The sequence below is a fragment of the Arabidopsis thaliana genome, chromosome 2 (genome assembly GCF_000001735.4).
Source record: "Arabidopsis thaliana chromosome 2, partial sequence".
Classification (NCBI taxonomy): Eukaryota; Viridiplantae; Streptophyta; class Magnoliopsida; order Brassicales; family Brassicaceae; genus Arabidopsis; species Arabidopsis thaliana.
Genome location: NC_003071.7, coordinates 7,014,400 through 7,034,731, shown reverse-complemented (window position 1 = coordinate 7,034,731; position 20,332 = coordinate 7,014,400). Strand labels below are relative to the sequence as shown.

General features: G+C 34.6%; 5 protein-coding genes, 1 long non-coding RNA gene and 1 pseudogene across 10 annotated transcripts; 6 read left to right on the top strand and 1 right to left on the bottom strand.

Moving 5' to 3' along the window:
* Nucleotides 1-414: 414 nt before the first annotated feature.
* On the top strand, nt 415-792 carry AT2G16225 (EMBRYO SURROUNDING FACTOR-like protein; the record flags this gene model as incomplete). Its single annotated transcript, NM_001084427.1, has 2 exons — nt 415-478; nt 590-792. The coding sequence occupies 2 exons, from the start codon at nt 415-417 to the stop codon at nt 790-792; spliced, it is 267 nt and encodes an 88-aa protein (NP_001077896.2).
* Nucleotides 793-3,353: 2,561 nt separating this feature from the next.
* On the top strand, nt 3,354-4,577 carry AT2G16220 (F-box and associated interaction domains-containing protein; the record flags this gene model as incomplete). Its single annotated transcript, NM_127179.1, has 1 exon — nt 3,354-4,577. The coding sequence occupies one exon, from the start codon at nt 3,354-3,356 to the stop codon at nt 4,575-4,577; it is 1,224 nt and encodes a 407-aa protein (NP_179218.1).
* A 979-nt stretch (nt 4,578-5,556) lies between these two features.
* On the top strand, nt 5,557-7,971 carry AT2G16210 (Transcriptional factor B3 family protein). Of its 2 annotated transcripts, NM_127178.3 has the most exons (4): nt 5,557-5,837; nt 6,787-7,081; nt 7,164-7,414; nt 7,506-7,971. In NM_127178.3, the coding sequence occupies exons 1-4, from the start codon at nt 5,739-5,741 to the stop codon at nt 7,734-7,736; spliced, it is 876 nt and encodes a 291-aa protein (NP_179217.2). In that variant the 5' UTR covers nt 5,557-5,738; the 3' UTR covers nt 7,737-7,971. The 2 variants fall into 2 exon arrangements, with proteins under 2 accessions (NP_179217.2, NP_973471.1); NM_201742.1 differs by having other exon boundaries at nt 5,678-5,837; nt 7,164-7,932.
* Nucleotides 7,972-8,301: 330 nt separating this feature from the next.
* On the top strand, nt 8,302-8,587 carry AT2G06585. The gene has a single exon (NR_140155.1). It is a non-coding gene; the product is annotated as an other RNA (long non-coding RNA).
* A 913-nt stretch (nt 8,588-9,500) lies between these two features.
* On the bottom strand, nt 9,501-10,125 carry AT2G16200 (structural molecule; the record flags this gene model as incomplete). Of its 2 annotated transcripts, none has more annotated exons than NM_001202605.1 (2): nt 10,016-10,125; nt 9,501-9,822 (listed from the first exon to the last, which is right to left on the bottom strand). In NM_001202605.1, the coding sequence occupies exons 1-2, from the start codon at nt 10,070-10,072 to the stop codon at nt 9,628-9,630; spliced, it is 252 nt and encodes an 83-aa protein (NP_001189534.1). In that variant the 5' UTR covers nt 10,073-10,125. The 2 variants fall into 2 exon arrangements, with proteins under 2 accessions (NP_001189534.1, NP_179216.1); NM_127177.1 differs by lacking the exon at nt 10,016-10,125 and adding an exon at nt 9,952-10,008 and having other exon boundaries at nt 9,628-9,822.
* A 3,005-nt stretch (nt 10,126-13,130) lies between these two features.
* AT2G16190 (uncharacterized protein) lies at nt 13,131-14,258 on the top strand. Of its 2 annotated transcripts, NM_001124855.1 has the most exons (2): nt 13,131-13,928; nt 14,014-14,246. In NM_001124855.1, the coding sequence occupies exons 1-2, from the start codon at nt 13,132-13,134 to the stop codon at nt 14,048-14,050; spliced, it is 834 nt and encodes a 277-aa protein (NP_001118327.1). In that variant the 5' UTR covers nt 13,131; the 3' UTR covers nt 14,051-14,246. The 2 variants fall into 2 exon arrangements, with proteins under 2 accessions (NP_001118327.1, NP_179215.1); NM_127176.4 differs by having other exon boundaries at nt 13,131-14,258.
* A 1,033-nt stretch (nt 14,259-15,291) lies between these two features.
* AT2G16180 lies at nt 15,292-20,259 on the top strand (annotated as a pseudogene; the record flags this gene model as incomplete). Its single annotated transcript has 1 exon — nt 15,292-20,259.
* Between the last annotated feature and the right edge of the window lie 73 nt (nt 20,260-20,332).

Below are 20,332 nucleotides of genomic sequence, written 5' to 3'. Positions count from 1 at the left end.
ATTTTGAAAGTGTTGATATTTTTTAACCTTTAGTATGTCTCCATATATTGATTTTTTCCATTTTACAATAATAAAAAATATATAAAATTATTAAATCTAAAAAATGTCAACTAATCTAATGGCAAGAAATGTTAACTAATGGCAAGAACCAAACAGCTTCAACTTTTCTATAGTATAGATAAATTCAACAAGAATCTATCTACTAATAGACAATTTAGAAGGAAAAAATGGAAAATTGTTAATTTTATGATATATTCAAAATATTGATATATGGTAAATTATTAAAAATATTTCAGATAATGGAAATGGTATGAAAGTTGTAAAATGGTGGATTATATATATATATATATATACATTATGTATTTACAAATTACAAACAAGAACCACAACAAAGTCATTTGAGACATCCAAACCATGAAATCTTCACATATAGCTTTAATATGCATAGTCATGTTCTCTCTCTTCGCTCTACATGAGAGTACGTATAGGTTTTTCTCTCTAAATATTTACACTTAATGTATAATATATACAAATGATCTCTCTTTTTTCCCATTAGTCAAATTTTTGTGTATTTTAAATCAATGTGTAGGTAGAATGGAGGGTGGAGCTATACATAGATCGATGCTCAATATTACAATACCACCGTGTATCAAAACCTTTTGCAAGGTACTAACATTTGAAAAGCATTGTTGGTGTTGTTTCGGACCGAGAGCTAAGAAAAAACTTTGTTGGAATGAACAAAAATATCCTAACGCCAAAGAGCTATGCTACGCTGGGTGTATAATAGAATAATAATATATGTCTCTTATTCAATTTTCAGGCTTCTCTAAAGTATTTTAATTATCTATAAATTTTAACTTATGTTGTCTATGGTGTGATCCACATGTGTATCACATCATAGTTTCCATTTAACGTTTGCAATTACAACTTTCAATTTACATACAGTTCCGATAGATAAACATATTAAATTATGACAAATTTTGGAAAGTCATCTCTCATATTCCAACTAGAACAAATACATAAAATATATTTTATTCAAATGATATAATATGTCATGGGAAGATGTTCAAGTTAAAGAACAATTAGTGGATCATAATTCCACTAATTACCTAATCCCTGAATATATTGGTTATCGATGTTACATCGCTGGATTACAGAGACCTAAAGGGAGACATATCCGCTTTGAATGGTAACCACTTAACACTTTAAAACAGTGTATACAGTTTTGATAGTTACCAATCACAAAAGCTTTACCAAAAGTATTACATAAGATTTTACTCTCAGTATTTTTGTATAGTTTTTTGTATAATTTTTGGTTTTCAATCAGACCCATCGTTTTTGAGTTTAGCCTGATATTTTTTTCAGGACAACGTGGATGTATCTATCATAAGGGCCAAGAATGTACGAAGAAGAACGGAAGAAGCATATCTCCAGTACAGGCCTAGTTGAAAGCACTTATGTGGGTTATGCCATATATTATTAAGCACTGGTAAATGACAATATAGCTGTTTCAACTGATTGCACCGAGTTAGTGTAGAAATCTAGAAAATGACTACACTGGCGGGTTAGCCAACATTTTCACGCATTTAATTTAGATTAGTTCACAATGATGAATGATTTGTTTTTCTTCTATTTCTTACATTTTCCAAAAATAAATTCTAAATCAGATATTCTACCACATAGTATTCTTGAGCACCGGCAAATGATACAATAAAAACTATACTCATTTTTTAAAATATATAGCATAATATATTCTAAACTATTAGAATACAATTATATAAGTTAGATAAAAAATATCTTAAAAGTACCATTACCTAATAAATTTATTATCATGCAATATGTTATTTCGATAGGAATCCATAAACATATGAGAAACAAATTTCACAAGATCTTATAATATATATAAAAATCATGTTTCTAAATTCCCAAGAATTTATATATGGTAGTGTAATAAGGGCCTAGTAATAATAGTATTCTTCTTGTTACAAACATGATCTCTTCAAAACTGAAGCGGATTCTCTAATTTCTTAGTATATCTAAAGGAGATCCAAATTGACAAGAAAGAATTCTCTTTATTTTTAGTTTTTCGTAGTGCGAATATAAAAGCGGATCTTTAGCATAAAAAGTTTGTACCGAACCGCATCATGTCACTTATGTAAACAATATCCTTTAGGAATGATTTGTTTGGGCATCATTACTTAAGCGGATGACAAAAAAAAATTGTTTGCAAAACTCAAAACCTCTCTCAAACATTTTAAAGGACTACTTGGTTTCCTTTTTTAATCAGATCACAAAGTCCGAATCTTTAACATTTCTCTTACAGAAATTTGATTCCTTCTTCGTCAAAGCAGTTACTTCAGTCGCTGTAGAACATGTTTGACAGATTGCAATTGTTCTACTTCTATGGTCGGATTATGGACTATCGTGAGACTTGTATGATCTATGCTCTAAACAAAACACATTAACATTTAAGTAAGCTAAGATATTCTTCCATGAAAAAACCTAAGATTTTTTCTTGGAAAGTCAATGAACCTGAAGACAAATATTTTTCCGTTTTTTTTTTCAATTTTTTTTTCTTTCCTAAATCGAACATATAAGAAATTTTAGGGTGGGGATAAAAATGAAGGAATTTTAGGGTAAGGAATTTGCATTCATTTGAATAATTGTGTGTTTATTATCAACGTGTTTTTTTTGCAATTGCTTACGTAAATTGTTAAAACAAATTCGCTGGGATTTATTTTGCTTTTAGTATTTTCTTTTTCCACTACCTATCTTATATAATAAAGTAAAGTTTTATAAAAACACAGAGTTTAAGGATACAGATTTGATCATCTATTATATTAGATTTTGAAATTCAAAAAGTTTAAAGTTATTAAAATACAGATATTATTGGATGGGGAAAATAATAAAAATACAGATTTGATTTAATCATCTATTATATTGCATTTTACAAAGTTAAAAGATTAAATGTAACAAAATACAGATATTGTTAGAAGGGGAAAATAATAAGAAAACAGATTTGATCATTTATTAAATTAGATTTTGCTAATTTTTAACAAATAAAGTAAACATTGTATTGTTGGAAAATAGTGATGTATTTGAAGTAAATAAATTGTGCATTAACATAAAACTAAGTTGTTTAATTTTTTTTTTTATAGAAAATGATGAATTTGGAGAGAAGGAAAGTCCTTAGGTGACACGTATCAACTTCTGGTGAAGTGAGTTATAAGGAGAACCCTACTTTATTCTATAAGATTGCTAGGTTTTTCTAGGGCTTTTGTTAATTAGGTTATCTAGGTGTCTTAATATTTAAGTCTTAACAAATCTCCTTCTTCTTCGTTCGATCGGCCATCATGAATTCACATTTCTTAACGAATGATCTCATCCTGGAGGTTTTGTCAAGATTGCCTTTAAAGTCAGTCGCGAGGTTTCATTGCGTGTCAAAGCGGTGGGCATCAATGTTTGGTAGTCCATATTTCAAAGAGTTGTTCCTGACCAGATCCTCTGCTAAGCCACGCCTCTTATTTGCCATCGTACAAAACGGTGTGTGGAGATTCTTTTCATCTCCTCGGTTAGAGAAGTCGTCGTCGACTCTTGTAGCAACCGCTGAATTTCATATGAAGTTATCTCCAAACAATCTACGAATCTATCATGATAATACCCCAAGATATTTTTCAATTGGTTACGCCTCTGGCTTGATCTATTTATATGGTGATCGATACGAGGCTACACCTCTGATATGTAACCCCAACACAGGAAGGTATACGATCTTACCTAAGTGCTATACTTATAGAAAGGCGTTTAGCTTTTTCGGGTTTGACCCAATTGACAAGCAGTACAAGGCATTGTCCATGATCTATCCATCTGGTCCTGGTCACAGTAAAATTCTTACTTTTGGAGATGGGGATATGAATTGGAAAAAGATAAAATATCGTGTACTACATGATATTTACAGTCAAGGGATATGCATCAATGGTGTTTTGTATTACTTAGGTGACACGTCAGATTGGGATAATGATCATGATGTAACGTCTGGTAATGTGTTAGTTTGCTTTGATTTAAGATCCGAAAGTTTCACCTTTATTGGCTTAGAATGTGGTCAATTGATAAACTATAAGGGCAAATTAGCTGTAATTTTTTGGGATGATGTGGATGATGATGATGTGAAAGATGATGCCATTGATGAGATGCATGTGTGGGTTCTAGAGGATGTCGAGAAAAAGGAATGGTCGAAATATGCCTACACTTGGACCGAGGATAAATTATACCGTTCTCAGGTTTCCGTGGTTGGAATGACTGCTTCGGGTGAAATAGTGTTTTCGATGCGCAAGTATACATCTGAACAACCGTTTTATGTTTACTACTTCAATCCCGAAAGGAACAATCTCCGACGTGTTGAAATCCAAGGTTTTGAAGCGTTTACTAAATTTGGTACAGTTTACACCTTTGTAGATCACGTAGAGGATCTTAATGTTTACAATTTAAAACATTTCAAGTCAGTCCATCCTCCATCGGTGCAGCCAGAATATGATGAATCAGATTCAGAATCAGAAGAAGATAGAGAGATTATCATTTAGGTGAAAGCAATGAGCATTTCATTTTGTTCTCTTAACTAGGCTTTTTTTATTTTACTTTTAAATCAACCTTATCTATCTCTCTTTAACGAAATTTATACTTAAGAACAAGGTTTTGCAGTTTCTCTTAGTTCTGTCTTAATCTGAGTATATTTGCTTAAATTATCAATATTGTTCTTCTGTATGAGATCTGTCCTCTGTTCTTTTTCAATATCTTTCAGTGTTTGTCGTTTGTGTGTGATGGAAATGATTTCATGATGACGTTTTGGAGTCAAATACTTAATGGGATATGTAACAATATTCACTGTTTTTTTCACTATAATTGAAGAAAAAGTTCCTTAATGTTCTTTTATTTAGTCTAAGTCGTCTTCATGTTCTTAAACTATACAACTTCTTGTTAGCTTTGTTTTTAAAGTTTGAAACTTTTGGTTCTCTGTAACAATGGGTCTTGTAAGCTGTCTTTGAAAGATGGAACATTCTCGTCAAAGGTTGTAAAGCGTTTAAGAAACCTTGTAGAGGATCTTAATGTTTAACGGTTTAAAACAACTCAAGCCAGTCCATCCTCCATCCTCCTTGGACGTTGTTCAGTACTCTGTTGTTTTGATTTTCTGCGCCAATTAATGTTTTGGACTCTCTCAACAACTTATGCAACGAGACTAGTACTAAGACTGAGAACCAAAGTTTTGCTCTGACTAGAAAAATGCTCATCTCTCAGTTGAATCATGCAAATTTTATACTTTGGTCCACAAATATTGTCCCACCTGATTTTGTTTCTGAGCTAATTATTGACTAGTATTATAATCTATTTAAGATTTTAAAATTATATATTAGATAAATAGAATACATCTTCTGAACATTTTATTTTTAATTGGATAATAAGTTAATAACAACTCCTCCCTCGTCTTAATTGGACAATACCAACATTGTATTTATACATTAAAGAAACACATATAAGAGTTATGTGTGACAAAAAGTACATGACCTCACATTGTACTTATTTCTCAGTTCTAACTTTAACCACTTTGACTGAATCTTTTCCTTTGAAATTTGGTAGAGATTTCAACAGGTTTGGTCCTTACAAAAGAGAGAGGGAGAGAGATATAGGAAGAGAGTGTGAAAGAGAGACGAGAGCAAAAGCTTTGTGGGTGAGCTTGAATTAGAGAGATGGCTACGAACGCTGGTTATCTTCGGTGCAAAGAAGAGCGCAAGAATGAAAGCTTCTTCAAGGTTGTTCAGAGTATAAATGTTTCTTCAGAAAACAAGGTAACAACCTTCTAAACTCTTCTCCTTGTTAAATTTGTTGGCTTAGTTTGGAAAGATTGAAACTTTCGGTTCTTTGTAACAGGGGTTTGTCTTAAACTTTGACACTTGTTATTTTAGTTTGGAAAGGTTGAAACTTTTCGTAAATTGTCTTTATGGGTATCAGGAAAAAAAACTCACAGATCTTCTCTATGTAACGAACTTTCTTCATTCTACACTCGTATTTTTCTGTCTGAATGTGAGGATTCATGCTTTATTTTGCATCTTTGTTTCTTCTAGATGAGATCTGTCCTCTGTTATTTTTCATTGTCTTTCTCCTGTTTTAGTTGCTTCACTTAGTTCTCTGTCTGAATGTGAGCATTCATGCATTATTTTGCATCTTTGTTTCCTTTAGATGAGATCTGCCCTCTGTTATTTTTCATTGTCTTGTTTGGTTTGTCATTTGCGTGTGATGGGACTAATTAAACTTTGGGCTCACATATGGAAGAATGGAAAAGAATGTTATGCCAAAACATTTTGTTGTGTTTGTCACACTATATTTGTTACATGGTGAGATTTGAAACTTTGTACTTAAGACTTGATGGGATGTGTAAGAACGTTCACTTCGTTAGTTTAGTTTGGAAATGTTGAAACTTTTGGTCCTTTGTAACGTTGAATCTTGTTAGCTGTTTGTTTAAAGGTTGACTCTTTTCGTCAATTCTCTTTATCTGATATCAAGAACATTGTTTTGCTGCTTCTCTCATTACTCAGTTTAGATGTGAGGAGTCGTCATGAATTATTTTTCACCTCTGTTTCTTCTGAATGAGATTTGTCCTCTGTTAATTTGAAACTGTGGACCAAATACTTGTTGATTCCCTGTAGTTGAAGAAACGTTCTTTAGATCAACCATTCTTGCTTTATTGAAATTTTAGTCTTCTTATATCGTCTCTTCATTTTATTTGCATAATGAAAGAGAGCACTTCCACATGACTTTTCGAGAAGCTTCACCGACAAAGAGCTCTCACGTAAGATGAAGATAAGAGCGCAATGGGGAAACTCTTGGGAAGTAGGAATCTCTAAAAACCCTAGATTTTACTTCATGGAGAAGTCTGGCTGGGAGAAGTTTGTGAGGGACAATGCTTTGGGAAACAGTGAGTTACTTACCTTCACTCACAAAGGGAAAATGCACTTTACCGTGAACATCTTTAAGCTAGACGGGAAAGAGATGATGCAACCTCCACAATCCAGATCCTTCTTTGCTTCTTCAAGTAAGTAAGATTTGTTTTTCTGATTATGAAACAGTGAAACTGGATAAAGTCATTGAGTCTTTAGTTTTTGTTGATGCAACAGGTCGTATCAAAACAGAACAAGAGGAAAATGACATTAAGGAAGAGGTAGTGGTATCTTCTAACCGTGGCCAGACAACTGCAGCTGAATCTAAAGGAAGAAAGCTCAACCTTGGGAAGAGGGCAGCTAAGGAATCCCAAAGTTCTAAAAGGACCGAGAAAGTGGTTAGAGCCCGAAGTGATTACGCTGGTGCCTCTTCATCTACTGCTGCAGCATTCACCATCTTGTTCAAGCAAGGATATCTCGTATTCCTGGTAAGATAACACAAACCAAGACACTCTAAACAAAATCTCTGTATTGAGCTAAAAATTGGTATGTGAATGAATCTTTTGTTTGAGTGTTTAGAGGATCCCGAATTCTGTATCGAAGGATCAAGTGCCGGATGAGAAAACAGTATTCAAGATCCATCACCCAAATGGGAAGAAATCATGGAATGTGGTTTATCTGGAGAGGTTTGGAGCTTTCTCTGGTGGATGGCGTCGTGTGGTTAAAGAGTATCCCCTTGCTGTTGGTGATACCTGCAAATTCACATTCATCAAACCAAAGGAGCTACTTCTAGTTGTCTCCAAACCCTAATGAGGATGGATGTGAGGGTGTCTTGGAGAAGAAGTTACTACGTAAAAGAACTTTATTGTCTTAAGTTTTATGTAATGACTTTAGTTTGGTTTTTGCATATGAACTTTGCTTCTTGTTTATCGGATGTAGCTCTGTAGCTTAATATTTTGAGACCAATTTATCAAAATCGTTATATGTATGAATTGAATGACCCTAGAATCAAATTATCAACTCAATGGTAACCTTTTATTGTCAATTTGGCTGGTCATGCATATCTGGAAAACTTCAGTTTGAATCTTTATTTCTTGGCCTCTAAAATTAAGTATGGATTCTGAAGAAACGAAGACACAATCCACGTCTGAGAAGGATGACCTAAACCGATAAGCCAACAACAACAATTGATGTTCTGTTCGTTCTGTTGCAATGTGCGTGACCTGTTTGAACATCATCTTAATTAGTCTACCACGTCCATTTTTATCTCCTTGGTATGAATATCCTGAAGAAGACAAGCTTGGAGGCCCACTTAGACGTTAAATCAGCCCATTTTTGTGTTTCTTAACCGACTAAAATCGGATAAATAAATTCACGAAAGCTAGGTCTCTTTAGTAGTATATAAGCTAGGTTTCTCTAGGTCTTACATTAATATGTAAATTTTAACAAATCTCCTTCTTCGTTCGATCTGAAATCATGAATTCATATTCCTTAACGAATGATCTCATCATGGAGATATTGTCGAGATTGCCAGCAGAGTCGGTCGTGAGGTTTTGTTGCGTGTCAAAGCGATGGGCATCAATGTTTGGTACTCCATATTTCAAGGAGTTGTGCCGGACCAGGTCCACGGCTAATCCGCGCCTCTTATTCTCAGTCTGATTCTGAATCTGAATCTGATTGATGATATTCTGCGTGTAAATTGTATTGCTTCAACTTCGGAAGGAACACTCTCTAACGTGTTGAAATACAAGGTTTTGGTGAAGCAGTTACGAAACCTTGTAGCGTTTGCACCTTTGTAAACCACGGGGAGAATCATAATGTTAACGATTTAGAACAGCTCAAGTCAGTCCATCCTCCATTGGTGGAGCCAGAATATCATCAATCAGATTCAGATTCAGAATCAGACTGAGAAGGGACAAGGAGAGAAGAAGGATAGAGACGATCATTGGAGTCAGGTGAAAGCAAAGGGCATGTCATTTTGTTCTCTTACCTATGCGTTTCTTTTTTTATCTCTTGAACGAGCTTTATACATGTATCTTTCATTTTGTTTGGTCTCAAGAACAAGGTTTTGCAGTTTCTTTTAGTTCTCTGTCTTAATCTTGATTATTTATGCTTAACATTTTCAACATTGTTTCTTCTGGATGAGAATGGTCCTTTGTTCTTTTTCAACATCTTGTACTGTTTGTCATTTGTGTGTGATGGGACTAATTTATTTCATGATGACACTTTGGACTCAAATACTTAATGGGATTTGTATTTGTAAAAATGTTCACTGATTTTTCACTGTAATTGAAGGAAACATTCCTTCAGTTCTATCATTTTTTGAAAGGTTGAAACTTTTGGTTCTCTGTAACAATGGGTCTCTTGAGCTGTCTTTGAAAGATGTAACAGTCCTTGTGGGCTTTGTTGCTTCTCTAAGTTTTTTTTGTCTGAATGTGAATCGACTTTAGCAACTGAATCGATTGAACAGGTTACTAGTTATTAGTATTCTTCTGCCACCGTACTATAATTAAACAAACTTGTGTGAATCAACGAAAGAAGAAACGATCCACTACGACATATCCTCAAATAAGCTCATCAAAAGAATATTTATACTAATGGTAAAAAGTAGCAAACTCAAAAAAATGTTTAGAGAAATGACAATAAGCACTTTTCAAGACCAAAAGCGAAAGGGAAAGATCCCTGCGAACCTTTGATATGTTTAGCCGTTAGCAACAAGTGCGTGAATCGCATCGCTGACAGATGGATCCTCTGCTCGAACAGCCAGTTTCATTACAATTTCCTTTGAGCTGTCCATTCCAAACTGTGCCTTCACCAACACTTTCACGTTCCCTATATACAAACCTGATGGTAAACATGTGTGTGATCTTGCGTTGCTTGCAACCGTCTCCGTACCCTGAACCCGAAACCCCCGAAACAATTATCATAAGAATTAAGAAGAACAACAATGCCAGATCATATCTCAGTTATGATTTTTTTTTATGCTAATGAAAAATGTATTAACGTATGAAGAAGCGCGCCTAACCTTACAAGACTGCATGCCAAGAAGATCAGTTACAGCTTTTACAGCTTCCCCTAAACTGTCCCACTTTTAACAGGGATGTGCAGCTTAATTCCTTTAGCTCCAATGTTTTATAAAGATCCATTTTGTCTCCCGCAAAAGTGATTCATTTCCCTCTTTCGAAAACAAGCATTATTAGCCGTCCGTGGTGAATGTGTATGGCTACTTTATATAACTAACTCTGTTTCAACTTGAAAGAAAATGCCACCACTTTAATAAAGAAACACTAAAGGAAAACAAATGATACGAATGATAGTTTTTTATAAATTTTTCTCTTTCATTTTACGTCTTACTATTGCGGCGGCATGTGTAACCTTGTTAACAAATTTTACCTGCCATATTAAATATATTTATTGTTTTGCATTAACAGTTTACAATATCACTTTTTTGTAATAAAACAAAATTTACTTAAACTACATATAAATAAAAACAGTGGAAGTTTAACCAAAATATATTATATTTTATTATGTAAACTATGGTTTTTAAAGTTAATAACTCACATGATTGTGGCACGTGTCAAATCTATCGACCAAATATAGATATGAATTAAATAATTGATTTTTTTTCCTTTACAGAAATAGCAAAATTAAAAAATAAAACAAATTTACATATACTAATTTATATAATTATATCTAAAAAAAAATATTTTTCTTAACCAAAAGATAAATTAACAAATTTGTTTTTATATGTGTTATTGATCAATTAAAATTTAACATTTATTAACAAAATTTGTATTTATCATTGTATTATAGTATTTTCATTCGTTATATTAGATCAAAAAATATTAATGAGTTTATGAGAATAAATTTTGAATTACTATGCTTTATTCGAAGAATTATAAAGCATCATATCATGTGATAGAAGGTCTTGCATCCTTTATAAATTATAACCGTCTAGTTACACCTATTTAGTGCGAACCATTTTTTCGTGAAAGGTATGCAATTTTATTAAAACACTAGATGTTGACCTGCGGTACACCGCGGGTCTATATTTTCTTTAAAAAGTTATTTTTTATTTTAATTAATATTATTTATATATGAATAACATATTCAAGAGATATATTACGGGTCTATAATTTTATTAAATAAAAATTGATTTTTTTGTCTTTAAAATGATTTATATATATATATATAGGCCATTGTTTTTTTAATGTATGATACACCTTGTGACGATTTTTATAACTAAAATTTATATTTAATTTTAAATTGTATCTGTTGTGTTAATATTATTTATTTTGTTTAGTGTTTACAATTGTATAATTATGTTTTGATTGTTAATTCTAGGGTTTCACCCATAATATATCATCCCGTAATAATATCGATCAAGACATATCCCATATAACCATGTCCCATGAAGTTAAACATCATTTTATTATTTTCTTATAAAATTCAAATACTATAAATATTTGAAACTTCAAAAACAAAATTAATATTGATCTAAACTTTATAATTGTATTTTGATTATTATATCTAAGATTTTGTCATAGTTTTATAAACTTCAAATATTTATAATAATAGAACTTCAAAAAAACTTATTTCGATCCAAACTTCATTTAATTGTTATATCTAGAACTTTATATGTGGTATATCGTCCCATATTAACATCTTTTTTAAGTATTTATAATGTTTAATTTTATAATATTCAAACTTTTTATAACGTTCAAATATTTATAATATTTAAATCTTCATAAAAGTTTTAAAATTATAAATATTTAAAACGTTGTAAAGTTTAGTATTTATAATATTTTGAAACTTTTTAAAGTTTTGAGTCCTTAAAAAAAATACCGGAGTAAACCGGTTAACATTCTAAATTTTGGATGCCTGATAAATCAAGCTTTTTGCTCATTCGTATTAAGAATCATCTTGATCCTTTTTATAGTATGACTTTGAACCATTGCCCATTTTTGTAAGCAATGTACAACCTGTAGATATATTTTGTTTTCTTCATCGGTATGTCAGTTTTTTAAAATTTGAATTACATTGTATGCAGAAAAAAATCTAACATTTATTAACGATATGTATTTTTATATAAAATCAAAGTAAATTAGAAATAAGAACAAATAAAAGTGAAATTTTTTTATATATTTATATTTAATGTAGGTAAAGAGAGTTTAGGTAATTAGCAATTAATTAAATGTAGTGCAATAAAGATAAAATTTAATTATGGATATATATTTAAGATAATATCTTCTTAGAATAAATTTTGTAGGGACTCAAAACTAAATATTATTTACTTTTGGACAAAAATTCGCTGGACTCAATTATAATTATTCATAAATTGGATGTTAAGAAAGGAAAGTATTTATGTAAGTGTTTAATGTTGATTGATGATTTGTAAGTTTTGTACTTTAAAATATTTTGTTTAGATATTTTTGGTAGAGATTAAAAACTAAATAGTATTTACATAAATGATTTTTTACAAAAGTTTCACCAAAAATGTATAAGTAGATATGTTTATTAGGTTATTTTCAGAATAGGCCCATCCAATAATTATCTTTGGGTCTCTAGTCCAATTACACCAACCAAACCTGGAACCAAACCAAAATCAACCTAAGATCAAACCCAATCTAAACTAGCAGATAACCGATCTAAACCCGGAGACACATAACTCCTAAGATTCTATCACAAAATCTAATCAAAGCTGCCTTCCACTGTGTCGTGGAAACTCGCTTGAATAAGACCACCGGTGAGTCAGGAAGACGGGAGTCGAACAGAGAAGGCGGCGCAGGGTCATCGCCATCCCACCACCGTAGAGTTGTGAAAAGAAGGAAGAAGAAACCGATATACAACGTCGAGAAACCAAGCTCCTTCGTGTGACCCGTTTTTTTTTTCATAATTGTTGTAAATAAAAATGGATAATAATGACTCATGTTTGGATAAATTTACGAAAGATTTGAAAATAAAAAGTATTATTCATAGATATCTTATAACAATAATAATAAACAAATAAAAACTCAGTTATCAAAACTATACTACATATTTGACAAAATCAATTAAATCTTTAATGTGGATTACGTTGAAAGCTGTACAAATCCTTACAAACCCGTTTATTTACAAAAATAATAATTAAATATACATATCTCGTTAACAAACAAGTCTATATATACCACCATTGTAGTCATTCTTCATCATCACTTTACACCTCATGAGTGACGACGAAGATCTCGATTTGTCTTTAAGGTTATATACACAACCAAAAAAAACCGTTAATGAGAAAAACGGGTTGGTTCCTCAAAGACAAGAGGAACAAGGCGAGGTCATGCAACTCTTGACATCAGATCCTCCACAAAATACCCAACCCTCTCCTCCTCAACCAAATGACATGACTTCTTTTGCCAACGGAACAAACCATGTGATTGTTCCCACGCAGGCTCTTGAGCAAGCTGTACCGCCCCCAAACGTCTCAGTGAGGACCCCATTGCCTTATCAACCTTCAGAAGAAGTCCTTCCCCCTCCTCAACTGAACCAGGTTGCCACCGTGGCCTTGGCAACTCCCCGCAGAGGTCGTCCACCAGGAGGACAAGCACGTCGTAACTCAAAAAGACCGGTGGCTGGGGTTGAAAGAAACGTAGGTGACAGGGAGATCGTACCACCGTATCCATGGGCCACCAAAAAGCCAGGCAAAATCCAGTCTTTCAGAGACTTGTCTTCCAACAATATAAACGTCATCTCTGGACAAGTCCACTGCAAAACTTGCGATAGGACCGACACGGTTGAATATAATCTGGAGGAGAAATTTTCGGAATTGTATGGATACATTAAGGTGAACAAGGAGGAGATGCGCCATCGAGCCCCGGGTAGTTGGTCAACCCCGAAACTGATTCCGTGTAGGACATGCAAGAGTGAGATGAAGCCTGTGATGTCCGAGAGGAAGGAAGAAATTAACTGGTTGTTTCTTCTGTTAGGGCAAATGTTGGGATGCTGTACTTTGGACCAACTAAGGTACTTTTGTCAGTTGAATTCTAAACATCGAACCGGTTCTAAGGATCGTGTTGTCTACATAACTTATCTTAGTCTATGCAAACAGCTCGACCCCGAAGGACCATTTAACCTGTGACTTATAAGAAGATCAGATCGTATCTTTAGCGTTTGCTTTTGGTTTGCATCGTAAGTTTATTTTTTTTTATTTTTTTGCATCGTGTTTCTCTTTAGGGTTTTGAGGATGACGATTACTTTTATTGATAATTTGCGCTTTTGTATTATTATTTCTTGTGATAATTACTCTGGTAATCAATACGAAAAATACTTTATTTAAATTAAGGATATATACTCATAGAAACCATAAAATGAAAGCAAAAGTTGAAGGGAAAAAAGGGGTCCTGAATAAAACTTTTGTAGATTCTTAATTCGTTTGTTAAGTCAAGATCATATCTTTTCGTTATTTTTCTTATATGGAAGACTCATCAACTTGAGCCTACAAGATCTACACTATCATTAATATTCTTTTTTTTTGTTGTGAGGAATAGATAAACACATATGAGTGTATATAGCGTTAATAATCATTTTTGTGATGAATGGATAAACATATGAGAAAATCTTATTAATTTAATGAGAAAAATGAAAATGTCATGCCTTTAGTTTTAATTTTTGTTTTAACTTTACGATTATCATTTTCTTTTTCTTCTTACATATCTTTTCTTATGTCATATTGTATTATTTAAATTCGAGTGAACTTTTTGAATTATAAACTTGACAAACTTTCGAGAATATATATGCAAAGCATCTTAACAGTGTATGAGAGATGACAGCAATTTTTCCTTATTCGAACTCACAATCCATTGAAATGATAAATGTACTTAATTAACCACTCTGCGAATTTGTACTATCGACCAATTAACCACATAAATATTAAAGTAATTTTCACGTTGGACACCTGACTTTTTCTTTCACAAAAAGGCAAAGTGGGCTGGGTCAACCACATTTTAGCCATTAGAACTAAAATGGCCGAATTTGCTCTGGAACGAAAAACTGACGGAGGCGGTTTAGTTTCGTGGAGCCGGTTCAGTTTCCTTAACCGTTTTCTGGTTTCAAAATAATTTAAATATTTAAAATTATTAATTTTAAAACTTAAAATAAATAAAAAAAACTGTCTTCTTCGAGAAAGCAGAACAGTTCCGACGAAACGAAGAATGATTTCGAAGAACCAGAGAAATTCCGACGAAACTGAAACACAATTCCGATTGAGGCTCTGTTCGAGTTCGAGTCATTGCTAAAGTGGAGAAAATTTCGATAGGGTTCGTGTTAAAGTGTGGAACAATAATACGATTTTTGGGTTTATCGATTAACTGTTCAGAGAAGAGCTCTAATGGCGGCGACGAGGAAGAGTAGTCGGCGGCGAGGAGTTTCGGATATTGATGAGGCATCGGCGGCGACGACAAATCTGGGTTAGTTTTCCCTAACTTCGTTTGGAGAATGATTTGATTCAAAATCTAGGTTAATTTTAGAGATTTCAACTCAGAAATTTTCAATTGACAAAGGGGTTTTTGGTTTTTTCCGCCAAAAACAGTTGATTGAGTATAAAAGGTTTCGGTGTACGTGTATATGAATATCGAGTTTATGTTTAGTTGGTATTTGGATATAGTGTACGTGTTAAGAACTTCTTCGTCTTGTTCAACTTTCAGGAAGTACTTCTAATGATCCGGGTGAATTACCACAAAGGTTGTTTGCACTCGATCACTACCCTAGCAAGGCAAAGATAAATGCGTACTCCAGACCGGAGTACATTGGTCAAATAGCAGCTGCGCTTAAGGACACACCAGAAATGACGTTCCTTCTAGATTCTCCATTTGGTGACCTCTTTAGGATCCCTACTAACAAGGCATCCTTTTCTGGTAAACTTGTTCTTGGATTAATATGCCGTTAGTTAGTTACAAAGAAACGTTATGAGATGTGGATGGTATTCGCTGGTCATCCTATTAGGCTCGGATTAAGAGAATGGGCACTTATAACTGGTTTGGAATGTGGAACCTATCCTAAAGATAAGGATGTAGAAAGTGTTATGCAGCGGGAGGAAGGTGAAAATACAGTTTGGGCTACTCTGTTTGGAGATGATAAAGCTAATCCAACAGTTGAAGAATTAAGGGATAGATTGATTTCTGAAACTGACATGCCTGCATGGAAGAAATTAGCTCTCGCCTTAATTATCATTGTGGATGGGGTGCTAATATGTGACAAGTCTCCTCCTTTGAGACCAAATGAGATGACAGTTGAGCTGACGAAGAACCTTGATTTCTCCTGTAAATATCCCTGGGGAAGGACATCATTTCTGCTTACTTTGGAGCGTATCGCAAGTTTCAAAGGAGAGACCGACGTTAAAAAACTCCGGAGTGGTTGCAAGCAACATTCTTATGTACTCCATGGCTTCCCACTTGGACTCCAACTCCTTGCATTCAAAACTATCCCGTCTATTGCTAGTCTCCTACCTTCTGAAGGAGATACCGCCGTCTTTACAGAGAGGACTATTAAAAACCTTTCCAAACTGCGTCCAATCAAGACATCCACCATATTGGCATGCGAGTCTGCTGAACAGGTTTGTGCAGTTGTTGTTGTAAGTACATACACTCTAAAATTAACAATGATCGTCTATGTAGGTGGATATCACATATATTGTGGACCCAGCAGACAGTAATTGCCCAAAATCTTTTGTATGGAGGAAAGAAAAAGAGGACCCAAGAGTTGATAACATTTTAAGGATGTTGAAATCTGAGCAGGAGTGGAATGAGAAAATGTGGGTTGGAGGCGATGATGCGCCTAAGAAGCAAGTTCGGCCCTCAGCAACTGGAGAGAGAGGTAACCATATCTTTTCATCGTATAACTTATATCAGAATTAGGTTCCTCTAAGAGTAGTAATGCATGATTTAACCGTTTAATATAGTTATTTTGAAGAGGCAAAGACGGGTGGCAAATCCTGTTGAAAACAAAAAAAGGAAAATTAGTCACTCTGATGATGGTGAAGGTGGACCCAGTGGTGGTGATGGTGAAGGTGGACCAAGTGGTGGTGATGGTGAAGGTGGACCCAGTGGTGCTGATGGTGAAGGTGGACCCAGTGGTGGTGATGGTGAAGGTGGACCAAGTGGTGGTGATGGTGAAGTTGGAGACGAAGCGTTCGATAAGTATGCGGGCGAATTGAGGCGTTTCTTCAAGAGGCAAACACAACTTTTGGATAATAAATTTGAAGATTTAAAAGTATTTGTCCGTGAAGAGATACGTGCTGCTCTACAGTCCCAGGACCGAAACGAAGAAGGCCCACGAGCATCCCACAAATCTGATTCACCATCTGAGAAGGTTGAGAGGGTGACCAAAACTGTTGAGAAGGTGAACAAAAGGGTTGAGAAGGCGAACAAAAGAGTTGAGAAGGCAGCTGAACAGGTACAGAGAAAATCTGTAAAGAAATCCACCAAACAAAAAAACTTTGTTCCAAGAAGATCTTCCAAGTTGAACAATACTCCCAAGAAGGCTGCAACTGGTAGTCTTCCTGTTGAGGTACGTCTACAGCATGTACCTTGTGTAAATACAATCCAAAAAAAGGTTTTTATTAAGTGTACGTATAACCAAATACTTAGGAATGCGTTATATTGGTGTTTATTCACAGGAGGTACCAGGCAATGATGGGGATGGCGAAGTTTCAGCAAAACATACCGTCTCTGACTATGATATGGACAATATATATTTGGGTGGAGCATCTTCAACTGAACAGGTAACTCACTTGTGTAATAGTCATGTTACAATTTTTGCCTTATTGTACGTACATAAAGAAATATTACTGACCAATTGTATGGTTTTGATTTCGAAGGAGGAAGGAGGGAACTCGGAGGTTGAAGAAGATTCTTCAAAGTTACACCAAAATGTCTGTGACTCTGTAATGGAAGACAATGTCGATCGTGTTCCATCACCATCTCACCAGGTAACTTGTGTTCTTATTATTTTATTATTGTATGTACAAAATATTTTATGTTCTTAATGTTCTTACTTTCGACACAACAGCCCGAACATGGCATTCCTGATGGTGGTAACTTTGAACAACTCCTGCCTGACCCAATACTGTCTGACCCAATCATTGAGAAAATGTCAGATGATGTATCTTCCTCGTCCCATCAGGTACAAGAGTACGTACTACTAATTTTAGTGTACGTACAGATTATTTCTAATTTGTATTGTTTGCATTTGTATAGGACGTTGCGAAAGGCCTTGGTGGTAATCCTGAAGAAGACGTTGTTGCTCCTGAGTCACAACAGTTGGAGGAGCCACAATCACCGGAGGTCAAGGTTAGGCAAGAATTTGCTTTTGAAGTTACAGAAGATGGCAATCCCATTGTACGTACAATGTTTTTGAAATCTGTTTCGCACCTTTGAATGTTTTGCTGTGAGTTTGACTAATAGATGGCCATCCATCTCCATATAATGAGGTCAGGCTGAAACAATTTGTCGGGATGGAGAGGAAGCTTTGAAGGAGGCTAAATCTCCAAGAGTTGTAGATGAAGCCTTGGAGGTATGTGTTACTATTTTGCTATTTGTAACGCTTATTTGCCAATTAGAGATATAACCAATTATTTGGTTACTAAATCTGAAGGACACTGCGTTACCAAGACTTGTTCCTCCGACGACTGTAGGGGATTTTGATTATGAAGCGAATCTCAGTGACCCGTCTTCACCAACCGTAGTTGTTAGCAAGGTAAGTTCCTAACTAACTATAACATTACTGTCGGAGATATCATTTGATGTTTGTTATATTGTTTTCATTAGGTGCTTACTCAATTGAAGGACGATATTCTCGCAGAAAATGTATCTAAAATTCCTGAGAAGGTTGTCGTCCCTGAAGAGATAATTTATTAGCTAACTATTAATAACATTACTGTCGGAGTTATAATTTGATGTTTGTTAAATTGTTTTCATTAGGTGCTTACTCAATTGAAAGACGATGTTCTCGAAGAAAAAGTATCTGAAAAGGTTGCAATCCCCGAAGAGGTCAGTATATTATCCCGTGTACCTATTAATATTTCAACTAGACGGGCATATAGTGTACGTACTCCTGTAGCTGTTTCCATGACCAATCTAATTATATGATTTTGTGCTTGCAGACAGGAAAGGAGGACGATGTTGTCGAAGCGAGTGTCTCTCAAACTGAAGCAATCGTTGCTCCCGTCAATGAGAAAGAGAAGAAAAGCGTAAAATGGAGAGTTAACTTCTCCGATGACACCAAAAATGATGATAAAAAAGATCCTGATGTAACATTTGTTGAGGAGAGAGAGGCAGGCCTGGAGGTTTTGGTTAAGGCTGGCGATTCGTTGTACAATCCTTTGGAGAAGGTTGACGAAGCTAAATTCCAGAAATTATGCAATATAATGCAAGAAGAAAAAATATATGCATCTGTGCATTCACACAATTATCTGTTTGTTTGTCAATCTTATATCAATCATAACTATTTCATATGTCTTACTAATTTCAGGTGCCATACTCTTTTCGGCTTTCGGAAAGTGGACAACGAATTCTTCACAACTCTAGCCGAGGCTAATGATTGGGTTGGCTCATACGTAAGTGACCATTAATTACGTACACTGTTGTAATTGTACGTATATGTAATAATATGTTTTTGAAAGTACGTACATAACATCAGACTTTTATGTACTTTTCAGCACATGGAAATGATGGCACTCTTGATGTGGCATAAGAACGGGGAGCATATGAAGAGAAATCGGTATGTCGGGGTGGATCCCAGACTCACTTTCCTTCTGTCAAGTTGTGCCACTGCATTCAGATCCTGTCGTAAACCCGACACTTTCAAATGGGACAAACTTCTCACACGGTTTCCCAAGGGAGAATGCCTTAATCGTGAACCACAGCTGCATTGGATCAGAGATGTGGACGTCATATCTGTTCCCATGAACTGGAAAGATGAGAAGCATTGGGTTGGGTTGGCTATATGCCTGCAACGTCGTGCTATTGAAATCATGGATCCTTTGCGTTCGCTTACGCGGGAGTCTGTGGTTAGGTCACGTATCCTTCCAATAATGGAGATGCTACCGTACCTAGTCAGAGCGACATGCAAAGATTATCTCGATAAGCCTTATCCCGTGACTCCTTTTACATACATAAGGAATCAACGTCTAGCACAAAATCCAACTACCGGAGAATGCGGTCCGTACGCGATGAAGTTTATTGAGTTGTACATGCTTAACACTCCTGTTGAGGACAGGTTTTCGATTGAAGAAGATGATATGTACAACTTCCGTAAGGGTTATGCAGTCGACCTCTACGAGCATGGAATTGGGCCATTAATCTAGTTATTCGAAGTTGAAACTAAAGCAAACTTATGTGTTTTGTATGCCTTTTGGAACTTGTGTTTGGTTG